General features: G+C 40.2%; 1 protein-coding gene across 1 annotated transcript in view; it reads left to right on the top strand.

Annotated features, from left to right (window-relative positions):
• The window catches only part of LOC308520343 (lymphokine-activated killer T-cell-originated protein kinase-like), a gene marked incomplete at its 3' end in the record, with an annotated part of 94,721 nt that extends 77,425 nt beyond the window's left edge, over positions 1-17,296 (top strand). Inside the window, exons 3-7 of the mRNA XM_081092832.1 lie at positions 8,052-8,194; positions 9,806-9,975; positions 13,575-13,704; positions 16,424-16,603; positions 17,097-17,296. Of these exons, the coding sequence (XP_080948958.1) occupies positions 8,052-8,194; positions 9,806-9,975; positions 13,575-13,704; positions 16,424-16,603; positions 17,097-17,296 (823 nt within the window). The remainder of the gene's footprint in view (positions 1-8,051; positions 8,195-9,805; positions 9,976-13,574; positions 13,705-16,423; positions 16,604-17,096) is intronic.
• Positions 17,297-17,515: the final 219 nt, after the last annotated feature.

The following is a 17,515-nucleotide window of genomic DNA, read 5'->3' as shown; positions in this document are numbered from 1 at the left end:
AGAACAAGCAGTAAAATTATTTACTGCCCACCTCCCTCCAAAACTAAGCAAATTACAAGGAGAAAAAAACATAAGAAAGCTAAATGCTCATTTGGGCATAATCACAAGCACATAACTGATGTAGCATATTGAAAAAGATGATAGCCTGTTTCTTTTTTTTTTTTAAAGCTTGGCTTTTGGTTTGACAGTTTTACGTTAAATGTCTTATCTTTGAGTATGCATTTACCTTGCTGAGAGGGATCATTATGCTAAGAAAATGATCTATTCTATTGGTATTATTTATTAAGTAACTACTAATACCACTTTTTATAAATGGATGCAATTAAATCATAGAGTGGCAGCTTTTGCTGAAATTCTCTTCTCCTTTCTGAGCTTATTCTAATCTCTGACTGGAACTTGTGAACAGCTGTCTAGAATGGATGAGATGACCCCATTTGGGTCCCAATCAGCTCAGCAGGAGAGACTGTCATGCTTAGGAGCTGAGTGTCACTGATGTAGTAAAAGCAACAAACTAAAAAAGTAAAAGTGCAGTAGAGGGAAAAACTCACAGGCTAATCCCTCTAATGATCCCTTTACACAGAGCTGAGACTTGAGGAGGGAAATGTTAAAATAATTACTAGAGTAATAACTTATACATGTGGTTAAAACACTCAGTGTACTGAAAGTAGGGAGCTTTCTTTGAAGATTAGTTTGAAACATAATGTGCCAGAGGCTCCCCCTAAGTGTCCCCAAGCCAGTCTGTTCCCTCTCTGCCTCCATAACGGGTAGAATTTGCCCCAACATACCACCTCACCCTTTGTACCCATGCAGAATGTCTTCCATCCAGAGGTTTCAGTGTTTCCACAAATGTAAATTAACAAGCCCCAGCATCACTTCTGTCCACAGAGATGGTTCATTTAAGTACCACAGAAATTCACCGGAATGGCCCTCTCAGGGCCCCCTGACAAGTCCTTTGTGTCATCTGGTATTGGGTATTCAAAGTGTAAACATACTTGCAGCCTCATTACGGTTCCAAATTTATTGCCTCCTTAGCAAGTACCACTGGAAGGATAAATCATCTTTCACCTTGATCAAGGCCCCTACCACTTGGCCTTCCTCAGTCTCATGGAGCGACCACATTCCTGGGAAGCCAGACTTCAGCCCTCCTCTTTCCTATCTTATCTGCCCCCAAACCTAAGTGAGTGTTAGGTCGGGATGTTAGGTCGGAGAGAGCCCAGGTTCGGATGCATGCAGACATGTGACAAGATAATGGACTTCCCCTGGAATTTCTCACAGATCAAGGTGCCAGACACAGATACAGGCTTCTTTCCCTTAATCCACATACCCCCACACAGATAAGAACTTTGTCCTGAATATTCCGCCCATTCCCTGCAGCAGAGAATTCCTCAGCTCATGTCCCCGCCCCTCACCCCAACCGCAGTATAAAAAAAGCGCCCCCCTCCCTGTTGGCGTGAATCCACGTGCCCTGTCCTTGGGGTACGTGGGTCTCCCGGGGACGCAGAATAAACCTTTTCCTTTCCTTTCTTTTCTGATTCACTGGACTCTATTTCTTGCGCCGCCTCCTGAGCCACCTAACCTCACAGTGAGGACAGAACATGATGGTTTTTTAAGATGTTTTAGGAATCACTTTGATTAAATAAATACTTGGCCATATATTTTTTTATTCCCCAAACTCGTTATTAATCCAGTGAACAAATATTGATTAGAAACTTACTGTGTTGCCTGCCACTCATGTGCTAGACACAGGGAACACTTCAGTCATGCTCCTCCCTTCATGGGAAGGACAGACAGTAAACAAGAATCAGCCACACTGTGGTCAGTGCTATGAAGATGACAAACGTGATGGGCTGGGTGAGGCAGGTAGGAATGGATGGACCAGAGAAGCTCACTAAGCAGGTGATATTTGAACTGAGACCTGGAGCATGAGAATAAGTCAGACTTTCCCTTCCTTCCTTCCTTCCTTCCTTCCTTCCTTCCTTCCTTCCTTCCTTCCTTCCTTCCCTTCATATTTTCATGTCTAAAAAAGTATACATCAATCTTTAATATTCCACATTAAAAAAAAGCTCTTTTGTGGTCATTTTATTTTTCCCCAGAGTATAAGGATCATGGGACCAAAAAGAGAGAAAACCACTGTGGTCCATCCCCAACCCTGATTGGTCCATTTCTTGCTCTGACCTCAAAAGGTGCCATTGTGATCCGTTGCAAACCAGTCCTATATAAGGGGCTGGCTGAGCCCAGGAAGCTGTGGGTGTAGTAGTGGTTGGTTAGATTGGTTGGTGGTAGTGGATTGGCGGATTGATTGTTGCTTTTTACCTCTTCCTTCTCCTTCTCCTTCTCCTTCTCCTTCTCCTCTTCCTCCTCCTCCTCGTCCTCTTCCTCCTCCTCCTCCTCCCCTCCTACCACTGATCCCCTTCAGTGGAAATTTTTTAATCACTATGTGTGATTTTTTTGAGGACGCCTCGTCCCAAGTGGACTTCCAGTGTGGCAATTATGCCATCCTCAGCAGCATTGGAAGGGGCTCCTTCGGTGAGGTGCGACTGGCCCGGCACCTCCTAACCAGCATGAAGGTGGCGGTGAAAATAGTCAGCTGTAAAGATCCCGCAGACGTGGCCAAAGAAATTTATTGTTTGAAAGAACTCAACCACCCAAACATCATCAGATTATTTGAGGTGGTCAACACCAACCACCAGGTATACATGTTTATGGAATATGCCTGGGGAGGTACCTTATACAATTATTTAATTAAGTGGGGTCCTTTATCGGAGACGGCAGCACGAGCCCCATTCCGGCAGCTGCTGTCGGCCGTCCAGTACTGTCACCAAAAACATATCGTCCACCGGGACATAAAACCCACAAACATCCTGCTGGACATCGGGTTAAATATAAAACTGGCTGACTTCGGACTGAGTGCTGTGTTCACAGAGGAAAAACTCACCACCTTCTGTGGCACTCCCAACTATAAGGCCCCAGAATTGTTCCGTCTCGAACCATACGAAGGCCCGAAGGTGGACGTCTGGAGCATGGGGGTCGTGCTCTATAAGATGGTGACCGGAGTATGTCCGTTTGTGGGAGAAACCATAGAAGAACTCAGGGAGCACATCTTGAGTGGGGCCTTTTCTATTCCGTCTTTTCTATCTATACCGTGCCACACACTATTAAAGACGATGATCGACATCGACCCCGGCCGAAGACCGAACCTGGGAGTAATTATGCAAGATGTCTGGGTAAACATCGGGGAGGCAGAGAACGTGACCCCATACACAGAACCACCGTGGACTGACATAGACCCCCATGTCACTAACATCATGACAACACTGGGGTATGAGCCAAAGGAGATAGAGTCATCCCTGCTGGAGAGGAAATATGACAGTGTGATGGGGACCTACCGGATACTAAACCTGCAACTTACCACCGGCATCCGGACAATAAAAGTAAGTGCCAGGTCCCCCTCATACTCCAACAGAACAGTTAGTACAACCGAGGGGACTTACGGGTCAGAGGCGAAGGGCGGACACCCTCGGAATCCACCACCGAGCCCAGAGTTGAGTGTGCCCACCACCACACCACCGGGGTACGGGTCAGAGGCGAAGGGCGGACACCCTCGGAATCCACCACCGAGCCCAGAGTTGAGTGTGCCCACCACCACACCACCGGGGGGGCTGGACTGGAGTACTGCCACACCTCCAATTAGAGTGGAGGTGAAGGCGATCATCCGGCCACGCAGTGAGCACTTGCAAAACATCAGCCAGCCTGGCAGTGCACACCTGAAGAACATCAGCCAGCCTGGCAGTGGGCACTTGCAGAACACCAGCCAGGCTGGCAGTGTGCACATGGAGAACATCAGCCAGGCTGGCAGTGCTCACTGGCAGATCACCAGGCAGGCTGGCAGCACAAACTTGCGGACCACCAGCCAGCATGCCAGCGAACAACTGGAGAGCACTTCCCAGCCAGACACCAGGGGGGAGTTAAGGAAACAGAAACTGAACCCAGAACTCCAAGGTGAGAGTAACATGCTCCCTGCCACCCAGAGCAGTGGCAGCCCCGGAGGCTGTAGTGGAGGCACAGAGGAGAACACCACCAACAAAGGCCAAGCTTGGTCATCTGGTGAGGAGACCCGAGCTTCTTCACCTGACCATAGCCAGCGCGGAAAAGGGATGGCAAGGAGGATTTTAAGATTTTTGAAAAGATGCTTCTGCTGTACGGGAGACCCTAAAAAACCACGCATTAAAATTACACGTGTGGTGCCAATTTAACATTCATGCACGGAGTGTCGGTGGCCACACTTCACCCAGACACGCGAAGAGAATAACAGATTCAGTGGGCCACAAGTGAAGAGAAGAAAGTTAACTGAGTGAGACCATGACCGGACAGTACACGACAGCTCACTTGGGCAAACGCGAGGGGAAGGCTGTTCACCAACGCTCACCGACCACAACCTGAGGGGAGGACAGCTAACCACAACCTGAGTGGCCCCAGGCTGGAAGCAGGTATCTGGGATTTATTTATCTTCTATAATTGAAACTTTGTAGCCTTGAGCGGAGCTCAGGGCCGGCCAGGGCAGGCGGGAAGCTTGGCTTCCTCCATCGCCGGGGGCAACCTAAGCCTTCTGCTCACTCCAATTCCGTGGTCACTGCCATCTTTGTGATGGACTGATGGAGTGAGGGTGTGATGGTTAATTTGTATATTACTCTTTTATTAGATAGGATTCCTTCCAGTGTTCTGAACTTTGTATATTTATTTGTCACCAGTGTTCTGAAATTTCACAGTGACATGCATAGGTGTGGGATTCTGAAAATTCCTGTTCTTAAACTTTTAAGAAGTTATGTTTAAAATTCTTTACTGACATTTTTCACCCCTGTCTTCCTATTCTTTATGTGGATGTTCTACTTACTGGACTGATCTCTGTTTTTTCCCTGATTTTCCTATTTTCTCTTTGTTCTATTTTCCGAGAGATTTTCCCAACCTCATCTTCTGATACTTCTATTGAGTTTTTCATTTTTGTCTATTTTGTTTTTAACTAATTATCTGAAAGTTTTCCTTTTTAAAATGGCATCCTAAGTCTTTTGGGAGTGCTAGAAATGTTCTATATATTGATCTTGATGGTGATAGCATGTATGAAAACTCATTGAGCATTTAGTATGCATATGGTCATGAATTACTGTGTTCCTGTATGTTCACAGGCATTCAACTTTACCAGTAAACCTCAAACTAAAGACCCTCTGCTTTAGCCCCTTTCAGAACTAGTTTTCAGTCTTGAGAAGCTGAGGAGACAGGGAATGGGCAACTGCCTAGAGATACAGTATCAGGAAGGGTATCTAGGAATCTACCTGCTTATGAATAAGTTCAAGAAGTTCATGGGGCCTGTTGTCATTTATTTCCATCTGCTTTCTAGCTTCCAAAAGTTTGTTGTGTCTGCTTTGTTATCTCCATCCTTGTTGGTGGGTATATGTCTTAAACTATCCATTTGTTTTTACATGACTGAGGCTTCAGCGGGATCAAAATTGTATATGTATGTTCAAGGTATCAGTGGCCTAAAGCAGTGGTTCTCAACCTTCTGGCTCTTTAAATACAGTTCCTCATGATGTGACCCAGCCATAAATTATTGTCGTTGCTACTTCATAACTGTAATGTTGCTACTGTTATCATAATGTAAATATCTGATATGCAGGATTGTCTTAGGCGACCCCTGTGAAAGGGTCGTTCGACCTCCAAAGGGGTCACGACCCACAGGTTGAGAACTGCTGGTCTAAAGTGTATATATATATATATATATATATATATATATATATATATATTTTTTTTTTAAATATATTTTATTGATTTTTTACAGAGAGGAAGGGAGAGAGATAGAGAGTTAGAAACATCGATCAGCCGCCTTCTGCACATCTCCTATTGGGGATGTGCCCACAACCAAGGTACACGCCCCTGACCGGAATCGAACCTGGGACCTCTCAGTCCGCAGGCTGACGCTCTATCCACTGAGCCAAACCGGTTTCGGCTAAAGTATATTTTTAATGTTAAATGAAGTTTGCATACCCAGAATAAACCCAACATAGTTTTGATGTATTATTTTTTAAATATATACTGATAGATTTAGTTTGCTATTTGTTTAGAATTTTTGCATCTGTGATATAATTGATACTGACCTGTGGTTTTCATTTTATTGCTGTTTCTGTTTAATTTTTTTCTTATATATTTTTTATTTATTTCAGAGAGGAAGGGAGAGGGAGAGAGACATAGAAGCATCAATGATGAGACAGAATCATTAGCTGGCTCCTGCATCCACTGGGGTTCGAGCCCGCAACCTGGGCATGTGCCCTGACCAGGAATTAAACTGTGACCTCCTGGTTCATAGGTCACCACTCAACCACTGAGCCACGTCAGCCAGGCTCTGTTTAATTTTTGTAATTAAGTTTATACTAGGCTCTTAACTCTTTTTCTTTCTATTCCTTGGAAAAAATTGAATGCTAGGTCTCTTGAAAGTTTAGTAAACTCACCTGGAAAGTTATCTAGGCTTTGTATTTCTTGTAGGAAGATTTTAAAATCCTGATTAAATTTCTTCTTTCATCAATTTTCTTAGATTTTTTTTCCTTAGAATTTGACCATTTTGTCTTTTAAATTTATTGTTTAAAAGTTTTATTATTTTTTAATCTTTATTTGTTGAAAGTATTACATATGTCCCCCTTCTACCCCCTTGATCCACTTCAGCCCACTAAAAGTTTTATTCACTTTTATTTTTTAACCTCTGCTGTTTCTATAGTTATGTCCACACTTTTTATTGCAATATTATTTGTGCCTCCTTTTATTTTTTTCCTTGTGCAATCTCTGTTTTATTAGCCTTTTCAGTAAACTAACTTTTAGCTTGATTAAGTATTTTATTCAGATTTTATAGTTTTTATCATTATATAGATCAGGATATTTTATGGGAAAGGTAAAGGATGGACTTGGTCACTGAATTCTAAACATTCAAGAGTTAAAACTTGAAACTTAAAAAATATATTTTTCATAAGATGATGATATGAAAGAGATTATCCCCAAATGCTCTTGTTATCTAAAACTGGAGGTATAAGAATAGTGTAGACAAACATATGAATGATAGATGTATATGAAATAAGAAATCTAGTGATCCTTTGAGTACATGTTTTGTGATTTAAAGAAGAAAAAGTCCTGCAGTCATAGAGGTATGCTTATGAGGGTAGTACAAAGCTAAATGGATTCTTAGTTCAATCTGTTGTTGTGTTCTTACAGATAAACTTTAACTTTTGAGGCTATTTTACTAACCTTTGTGCCTATATGCTGTATATACTTTACTTCCATAATTTGCTGTACTCATAAATAAATGGCTACCTTGTCAGGTAAATATTTCTCTGATTTTGTTTTACCTGTTTATTTATTTAGGTCTCAAAACATTTGCACTTTAAATATTAAGCCAGATAAACAACACAGTTTACATTTTCTCTCTCATTTATATCTTTATTATTACTGCCTTAAGCTCATGTCTTTAAGTATTCAGTGAAGGTAGAGATGGATTGGTTAGTGGAGAGGCATAATATTTGTTGGAGAAGAACAGTCTGCTGCTATATGGACGATTACATATGGGCCAAATGTTTCTTGTATGTCTCTTATTTAAATTGTTTCTTAGAGATTAGTGTTTATTATTTAGCATTTTAGAACTTCTCTGTGGTACATATGGTTAAATGTTTGATAAGTAGTTGGTAGTGCAACATGCTTGATTAGAAAAATTTAAAAATAGTAATCTTGAAGTTTAAAGTTTATGACAGTCCATCTTTTTTCTTCCAGTTTTCTCTTTTTATCCCTCCTTTCCAGCAATAGATATCAGACTATTCTTGTAATCAAGATATATCAGCTATTTATCTTCCAGATTGAAAAGGAAATGTAGAAGAGGTGTTGATAGTATAAAATTTTGTAAATTTAAAATAAAACAACAAATTATCAAGTCCTTTTCAAAAATTGGAAGTTCTTGTTAGTCATTTGGAAATAAATGTATTATGTTTATTATTATTTATACATTTTATGATTATTTTTTAAAGATCTCCAAGAGGCTTGTCTCATTCTCCTTGGGCTGTGAAAAAGATTAATTCTAAATGTAATGGTGATTACCAAAGTATGTATCAAAAGAGATTAACTGATGAAGCTAAGATTTTGAAAAACCTTCATCATCCAAATATTATAGGTAAGTTTAAATTTTATTTGGTAGCAGGATCTTGTATATTATTCTGTTTATCAGAAAGAGTTTATATAATTTCTTAACCATTTTCAGTAATAAAAATGAAGAGGATGGTGGTAGAGTTTGGTAAGAATCAAATTAAGGTAAACATTCTAAAATAAAAGTTAGTTTACATTTTTAGATGCTTAAGTATATATTTAAAACATCGTGGGATCACTTATATATGGAATCTAATGAACAAAATAAACTATGAACAAAAAAGACCCAGAGACATTAAAGCATGCAACAGACTGACTTGTTTCAGAGGGAAGGCAGGAGGTGGGGGGAAGAGATTAAACAATAAACTTATAAGCGTATATGCATAGCCCATGGATAGACAAGGCCTGGGGAGGAGGCAGAATCAGGGTGGAGAGAGTCAGTGGGGACATCTAATAATTTCAACAGTAAAGATAAATTTTAAAAAATAATAATTTAAAAAATCATGGGAATAGTTAGTCGTGCCCTAGCTGCCTTGGCTCAGTGGATAGAGCGTCAGCCTGTGGACTAAAGGGTCCTGGGTTCAATTCCGGTCAGGGGCACATGCCTGGGTTTCAGGCTCGATCCCCAGTAGGGGGCATGCAGGAGGAAGCCCATCAATGATTCTCTCTCATAATTGATGTTTCTATCTCTCCGTCTCCCTTCCTCTCTGAAGTCAATACAAATATTAAAAAACATATTTTAAAAGAATAGTCATGATGCTGGTACTATGGAGAATTCAGGAATATAGAGTGATCTTCATTTAGATATAAGTAGGGCTCGAACCGTTATATTAAGGAATGCATAAGATATTTTAAAATTTTAATTTGTGATACTATTTGTAAAAACTGAAGGCATTTTAAATTAGATGACTGAATTAATTTTATAAATAACTAGAGGCCTGGTGCACAGATTTGTGCACTGGTGTGGTCCCTCAACCTGGCCTGTGCCCTCTTGCAATTTGGGACCCCTCGGGGCATCTTGGAGAGCTGGTTTCTGCCTGATCCCCACAGGCCAGGCCGAGGGACCCCACCAGTGCACGAATCCGTGCACCGGGCTGCTAATATGCATATAAGATCTTTGGTTAATCTCTTCCGGCCACCCCCACCCCCCCCCCCCCCATGATTCATCAGTTTGTTCCATGTTTCCATGCCTGTGGTTTCCGCTCCTGCGCTGAGCGTCTGCCCCCTGGTGGTCAGTGTGCATTATAGCTACCAGCCAGTTGCTTAGGCTTTTTTATATATAAACTAGAGGCCCAGTGCACGAATTTGTGCATAATTGGGGGGCCAATGGCAGGGCCAGCTGGCCAGGGGGTAGGGGCTGCAGGAGGTTGGCTGTGAGAGTGCACTGACCACCAGGGGGCAGCTCCTGCATTGAGCATCTGCCCCCGGTGGTCAGTGCACGTCATAGTGACTGGTTGACCAGTCATTCAGGTTGTTCCGTCATAACGATTGCTTAGGCTTTTATATATACATAGATAGATAGCTGGTTCATTATATATTTGTCAGTGTTAATCAAGGTCCATTTTCAGTCACAGTACTATGAAAAACGTAAGTACTGTTGTCTTCCCTATTCTAGTAGAAAATGTTATGTTTCTTTAAGGTTATCGTGCTTTCACTGAAGCCAATGATGGTAGTCTATGTCTTGCTATGGAATACGGGGGTGAAAAGTCTCTAAATGACTTAATCGAAGAACGAAATAAAGACAGCCACGATCCTTTTCCAGCAGCCACAATTTTAAAAGTTGCCTTGAACATGGCAAGAGGGTTAAAGGTAACTGTACCATTATATTTTACGTGACTTTTGTGGAACATCAGACAACTAAGTACAGTCTAGCCCAGCCGTGGGCAAACTACGGCCCGCGGGCCGAATCCGGCCCGTTTGCAATGAATAAAACTAAAAAAAAAGACCATACCCTTTTATGTAATGATGTTTACTTTGAATTTATATTAGTTCACACAAACACTCCATCCATGCTTTTGTTCTGGCCCTCCGGTCCAGTTTAAGAACCCATTGTGGCCCTCGAGCCAAAAAGTTTGCCCACCCCTGGTAGCCGCTGTGCCTCAGTGATTGAGCGTCGACCCATGCACCAAGAGGTTGCCCATTCAATTCCTGTTCAGGGTATGTGCCCAGGTTTTGGGCTTGATCTCCAGTGAGGGCCGTGCAGGAGGCAGCCAATCGATGTTCTCACTCATGGGTATTTCTATCTTCTTTTCCCTTTCTCCCTCTCTAAGAAATAAAAACATATTAAAAACAAAGCAAAACCACCCTAACTGGTTTGGCTCAGTGGATAGAGCATCCGCCTGTGGACTCAAGGGTCCCAGGTTCGATTCCAGTCAAAGGCATGTACCTTGGTTGCGGGCACATACCCAGTAGGGAGTGTGCAGGAGGCAGTTGATTGATGTTTCTTTCTCATCGATGTTTCTAATTCTCAATAGGGAAAAAAAGGAGACATATGTACTACTATTTGTAATACTTTAAACAATAAAAAAAAATCAATAAAATATATTTAAAAAAAAAACACAGAAAAAAAAACCAAAGCAAAACCAAGTACATTATATACCTAATCACATGGTAGGATTCTTCTCCAACCCCGCAAAAGAAGGGGTTGCCTTGAGTCAGCGGTTCTCAACCTGTGGGTCGCGACCACTTTGGCAGTGGAACGACCCTTTCACAGGGGTCGCCTAAGACCATCCTGCATATCAGATATTTACATTATGATTTATAACACTAGCAACATTACAGTTATGAAGTAGCAACGAAAATAATTTTATGGTTGGGTCACAACATGAAGAACTGTATTTAAAGGGCCAGAAGGTTGAGAACCACTGCCTTAACACACTGTTTGCGGGTAGTTTTTATTGTGCGCTAACAGGTGGCACGGGCCATTTTTGCAGTTGAATAGATTACCGTTATACCTGGAAGTACATACATAATTCACCATTGTATGTGTTAGAGTCCCAAATTTTGTCCTTTGGAATTCGTATATCTGCATGTTAGCATCCCTTTAGAGCAATAAAAAAGTATAAAAATAAACGTATTTATATGTTACCCGCATTCTACCGCTAGTCTATAAAAAACGTATTAATACGTGTCCCGCGCTCTACTACCAGTCAACGTAAAATGTATAAATACGTTTCCCGCATACAATGTGTTAAGTGAAAGTTTCCTGATGGCAGCGGTTGCCAACCTTTCGGACCTCACAGACCACCAGTTGGTGACCCGCTGCCTTATGGAATATTTTATGTTACAGAGTGTACTATTTCCTTATTTTGAAAGACCTTCACATAGTCCGAAATAACGAAATAACCCAAGTTAGGCAGTTTTGCTTACAGAGATCACATGTTAGATTTAGTTATGAAAGGATTAAATTTAACACAAATTTATGATTACTGGGGGTGTAGCCTAACCCCCTGTTGATGTAAAGAAGCTTCTTAACGATTGTTTTGTGGCCCTAGCTGGTTTGGCTCAGTGGATAGAGCGTCACCCTGCAGACTTGATGGGTCTCGGGTTCAATTCTGATCAAGGGCACATGCCTGGGTTGTGGGCTCAGTCCTCAGTGGGAGGAATGCAGGAAGCAGCCGATCAGTGGTTCTCTCATCATGGATGTTTCAATCTCTCTCTCCCTTTCCCTTCCTCTCTGAAATCAATAAAAATATATTTAAAGAAAAGATTTGGGATATAGGTTTTGGCATCATGAATAGTCATCTATAGCAGCAGTCGCCAACCTTTCAGACCTCACGGACCACCAGTGGTCAGTGGACCACCAGTTCGCGACTGCTGATCTATAAGTCAAGTGAAAATAGCTCTCAATTTTATGCAAATAAATTATTGTGCCTTTGGATGGACACAGTGTTAGAAATAAAAATAATTCCATATCCTAAATAACTTAAACAGAAGTAGTGATGGCCCCAGAAAACTGTTGGATGACTCAAATGCAGATTAGGTAATGATACTGATGTCAAAATTGTACATTAGAGTTTAAATAAAATTGATATATGAAGTGTGAAATTGGAGAAAGGCAATATTTCTAAAGATACTTATTTTTTATTTTTAAATATATTTTTATTGATTTCAGAGAGGAAGGGAGAGGGAGAGAAACATCAGTGAATAGAGAGAATCATTGATTGGCTGCTTCCTGCCTGCGCCGCACTGGGGATCAAGCCCCCCCAACCTGGACATGTGCCCCAACCAGGAATCAAACAGAGAACTTCTGTTTCATAGGTCTACACTCAACTACCGAACCCTGCCAGTCCGGCTAAGTATATATTTTTAATAAGCGTATAGAAAAAAAAATTTTAAGTGGATAGGATAAACTAAATCAACAATTTGATTATTTAATAAATGACTTTAAATATATATAATGGAATTAATAAATTACGTATTTGAGCATATTGTCTTTATGATGGGCAACATTTAAATGAAGCACAGTGAGTATTTCCAGTTATATTCCAAGATTTTTTCTGCATCACTTTCAAACCCAGTCATAGAGTAGATGCTCAAATGCTGATGAATGAACAAATAACAGGTTTGTAAGACATTTTTTATTATGGATGAATGTTGTTAGTTGTCAATTCTAAGAAAGGATTAATGTGTAAAACAAAAAATACTCTTAGATTATATTTCTGCTTCCTCTTCTTGTAGCCCTTTGTAGGGGAGGGATGGAGGGAGCGAGAGCAAGAGTGAGAGGAGAGGGGGAATGGGAGAGTGAAAGAGAGGGTAGGAGCGAGTGAGAGAGAAACATCTGTGAGAGAGTCATCAGTTGGTGAGAGAAGAGAGGGAGAGAGAGAGAGAAACATCAGTGAAAGAGAATCATTGATTGGCTGCTTCCGGCACACCAAGACCGGGGAGTAGAACCACTGGATGCATGGGAAGATGCTCAACCAACTGAGCCACACTGGCGGGGCTTACTGATGTTTAAAGAGAGAGGAAACGGGAGGGAGAGAGAGAGAGAGAGGGAAACATCGATCAGTTGCCTCCTACACATGCCCTGACTGGGGATTGAACCCAAACTTAGGTACATGCCCCAACAGGAATCAAACCTACAACTTTTTTGTGTACGGGACAACGCTCCAACTAACTTAGCCCCCTGGCTGGGGCTTCTGCTGTAGCATCTTTTGATATAAAAGTATTAAAAAGGGTTTGTAAATAAAAAGCTTATCTATAAGATTTCCAACATATCTCTTAGATTTCTGGTATGTTTGACAGACCAAGATAACATGAGATATTTCCTTCTCTAGTTCAAATAATTTGAAATGATGGTATAATCCTATAGTTTATGAAGGGAGTTCAAATTATATTTGTTTGAAGGTTATTTATGTGTATTTAGTTTGTATTTTTGTTCATATATGTTAAATTTTCCACTATTTTAGTATCTGCACCAAGATAAGAAGTTGCTTCATGGAGACATAAAGTCTTCAAATGTTGTAATTAAAGGTGATTTTGAAACAATTAAAATCTGTGATGTAGGAGTCTCTCTACCATTGGATGAAAATATGACAGGTGAGTAGTATTCTAATTTGTAAAATTTCTTTAATATAGTTTTAAAATTTCTAATTTTTACACGTTTAAATAAATAACTTTACATTCTTCAAAAATAAAAAACTATTCATAAAGTGTACAATAAAAATTATCCTTCCTGTATTTTTCACTCAGCCACCAGTCCCGTCTCTTGCCACATACACAGTATAAATTATTGTTTTCTTATTAATATATATTATAACTGAAGATAACTTTAGGAACTATTTCTAACCTAGATTGGGATTTTAAAAAAATGGTAGAAGATCTGGGAATAGAAAATGAAAAATTTAAAAAATATTTTAATTGTTGTTGTTAATCCTCACCGGAGGATATTCCTCCTGTTGATTTTTAGAGAGTAGATGGGAAGGAGAGAGGGTTGGGGGGAAGAGAGAGAGAAACATGATGCAAGAGACACACATTGATTGGTTGCCTCCCACACATGCCCTGACTGGGGCCCAGGACTGAACCTGCAACCCAGGTATGTGCCCTGGGCCAGGAGTTGAACCTGTGACCCTTTGGTGCCTGGGCTGATGCTCTAACCACTGATCCACACCAACCAGGGCGAAAATAAAATTTTAATAAGATTTTATAAAGGAATTCATTTAGCGTCAATACATTGACAAGGTTTGGGAAACTGATAGAAGAAGAAACTAGAGTGGAAGTAGGAGAGAGGTGCTAGCAAACGCCAGTATTCCACTTTTTGCCCCATCCCACCCCACTCTTTCTTCTCACTTTATTGCAAACTAGTGTCCCCGTGCACAGATTCGTGCACATTGAAAGTTAATTAGAAGAAATATTTTAATATCTCTATTTGCGTCTTGCTAATGAAAAGAAAATAGGATTCTACAGAGTCTCCTATCTACCAACTCTAGGACTTCTGTAAGGATGAAATGAGATGTGGCATGGGAAAATGCTTCACAAACATTTGGTTAAACTGTAAAATGTTTGCACCTGGCTATAAAGCCAGTCAGGTTCCTGGGCTGAAGAAACTCCAAGGTTGCTAGTCTCTAGGGAGAGGAAGCCGGGCGTTGCTATGTGACATCATTACCTGGCGCCCACAGCAACCATTGCTGGGCTGGGCTAAGCTGTGGGCCGCACTTTGCGCCATGGGGTCTTGGCAGTGTTGGCTGCGACTTGGTGGGGTATTGCTCCAAGATGGTGGGGCCTGTGTTCCACTTGGGGGAAGCCTAGTGTTGGTTTGTTGGTTTTCTGTTTGCACATCATGATAGCTCCTGTGTTGTGTCTGCCCTCTGGTGGTCAGTGTGCATCATAGCTACCAGTCGGACGGACAAACACAGCCTTTTACATATATAGATACTGTTCATTCTCTTAGGGAATTTAAGTTTTATTCTTAGTGAGAACCAAGAGACAGCTTCAAAGAAAAAGCTTCTGCTTTTAACATATTTAATAACATTTAAATTTTTCTCTTTATATGAATGCTATTTAGAATACACACACACACACACACACACACACACACCTTAATTTCCAGCTAAAGTTAAGGTCTATAAGTTGAATTGAAGGAAAAAGTCAAAATAAAGTCATGAACCCTCAGTCTAACTACTACAGATATGAAACTTTAGAAAAGGAGAATTTTTTAAAAAGAATAAAAATAAGATTTTCTAACGTAATTTTCTCAATCCTTAATACATGAAGTAGATAAAACTAAGATGTAAAAAAAATTAAAAGACTGAGTAGATAAGGTCAGTCTATGCATTAGAAAATTGATTATATATATTGGTTAGGATATAAAAAAAACCCTTGGTTTACAAAAAGTAGAAGTAGCCTAATGTTTGATATTCATTTTCCTTAGTGAAATACATCTAGATATTAGTAACATAGTTGGAAACAATAAAGAAAAAAACACAAACAAATTTTTAAATTTAAAATACTTATAATTGATTCTAGGCTGAATGAAGAAATCAAATTCTAGTTGTAAAATATTTAGAAAACAGTGAGACTGTAATAACAAATTAAAAGCAATTTGTTAGGGTCAAAGCTACACAAAGGAACACATTTTCATTATTTAACCTTTATGAAGTTGAGTCATTTCCTGAGCAAAAGCCAATATGTGATTCGACTCTTTCCCTTTTCCCTGATTTAGCAATCATAGAAGCATAGAAATGGTATTTCTCTCAGCCTAATAATAGCATAGTTTGAAAAATGAAGAAACAGGCACAGAGTAAATGTTTAAGGTTACAGAGCTTGTAAATGTCTTTGAACCCAGGCAAGACAATCTTGCTCTAGAGCAGAGGTCCTCAAACTTTTTAAACGGGGCCAGTTCACTGTCCCTCAGACATTCCACACATGTGCACTGTGGGCCTGGGACGAGTCGGCTGCTAAGCAGGACAGGCAACAGCGGCAAAAACACCCGGCGGGCCGTAGTTTGAGGACCCCTGCTCTAGAGTCTGTACTAACATCCACAATCTTTATATTCTTACCACTTTCTAAAAGAATTGCTGATTCTCTACACCCTTGGCAACTATCCAGCTTTTTTAATATTTATCCATCTGATAAGGAAAAAGTAATTTGTATTAATTATTGAGGTTGAGTGTATTTTTTCATGTTTACTGGCTAGACTTGATAACCTTTAAACCACCTGTCAAATCATTTGCCCATTTTGGTGGTCGTTGTTTGCCTTTCTCAGTGAGTTCTTGTGCTGGCCCTTATGACAGTTCTACCTGTGTTTTGCTTGTTTCAGTAACTGACCCTGAGGCCTGTTACGTTGGCACTGAGCCTTGGAAACCCAAGGAAGCTTTGGAGGAGAATGGTATTATTACTGACAGAGCAGACATATTTGCCTTTGGCCTTACTCTGTGGGAAATGATGACTCTGTGTATTCCACACATTACTCTTGCAGATGATGGTGATTATGATGAAGGTATAACTACATATTTTTAATGTAAAACTCAATCTCTTTGGTTTGAAATAAGATTAGTTTGTAAAGTTACATTTTATTTTTCTATTAAGTTAATTTTCAAAAGAACAAGGTGTTTGATTTAGTTGCATGAGTTATAGATTATATTATTGTTGACTAATTTGGTATCATCTTGGTTTAATTGCATACAAAGGAGATGTAGATTAATTCAGAACAGGGAGGTAAATTGAGAAAATTCAGAGGAACAAAAAGTTACCTTAAAAACTCTCTTTGCCTGAGAAGATTAGAAAGCTGTTATATTAAGGGTTGATGATCATAGATTAAATCCATGTAACAACTGCATGACAATAGCTATTCTACACCATGGGAGGACAATGGAAGAGACTGGTATAATGAAAAGCAAACTGGATGATGTTTCAGAAGGGTGAGTGAGCAGTCGATAAGTTTTTCCATGATTTAAAGTGATTTTATTTGTTTCAAACTTTCTCATGAGCAGATAAAACTTTTGATGAAAGTGACTTCGATGATGAAGCATACTATGCAGCTTTGGGAACGAGGCCACCTCTTTATATGGAAGAACTGGATGAGACATACCAGAAAGTAATCGAGCTCTTCTCTGTGTGCACTAATGAAGACCCTAAAGACCGTCCTTCGGCTGCGCACATTGTTGAGGCTTTGGAAATACATGTCCAGTGATCTCATATGCACAAATACCTGAGCTTCCAGTAGGGCTCATATATATAACTGTTCTCTTTACTGTAATACGTTTATGTAGTTACTGTGAGAATCCAGCTATTAGACTGTTTGAAAGTGGCCTGTTTTAGAACCATAGCACCTTGTTAACATTTGAAAAACTTTGTATTATAAAGGTATTTCATTAGTATTTAATATCGTAGTGGGTTTTCTCTAAAACTT

The sequence above is a fragment of the Myotis nattereri genome, assembly GCF_964212035.1.
Source record: "Myotis nattereri genome assembly, chromosome: 5".
In the NCBI taxonomy this organism is placed as follows: Eukaryota; Metazoa; Chordata; class Mammalia; order Chiroptera; family Vespertilionidae; genus Myotis; species Myotis nattereri.
Note: the sequence above shows the minus strand (reverse complement) of the source record. Positions and strands in the feature narration are given on the sequence as shown.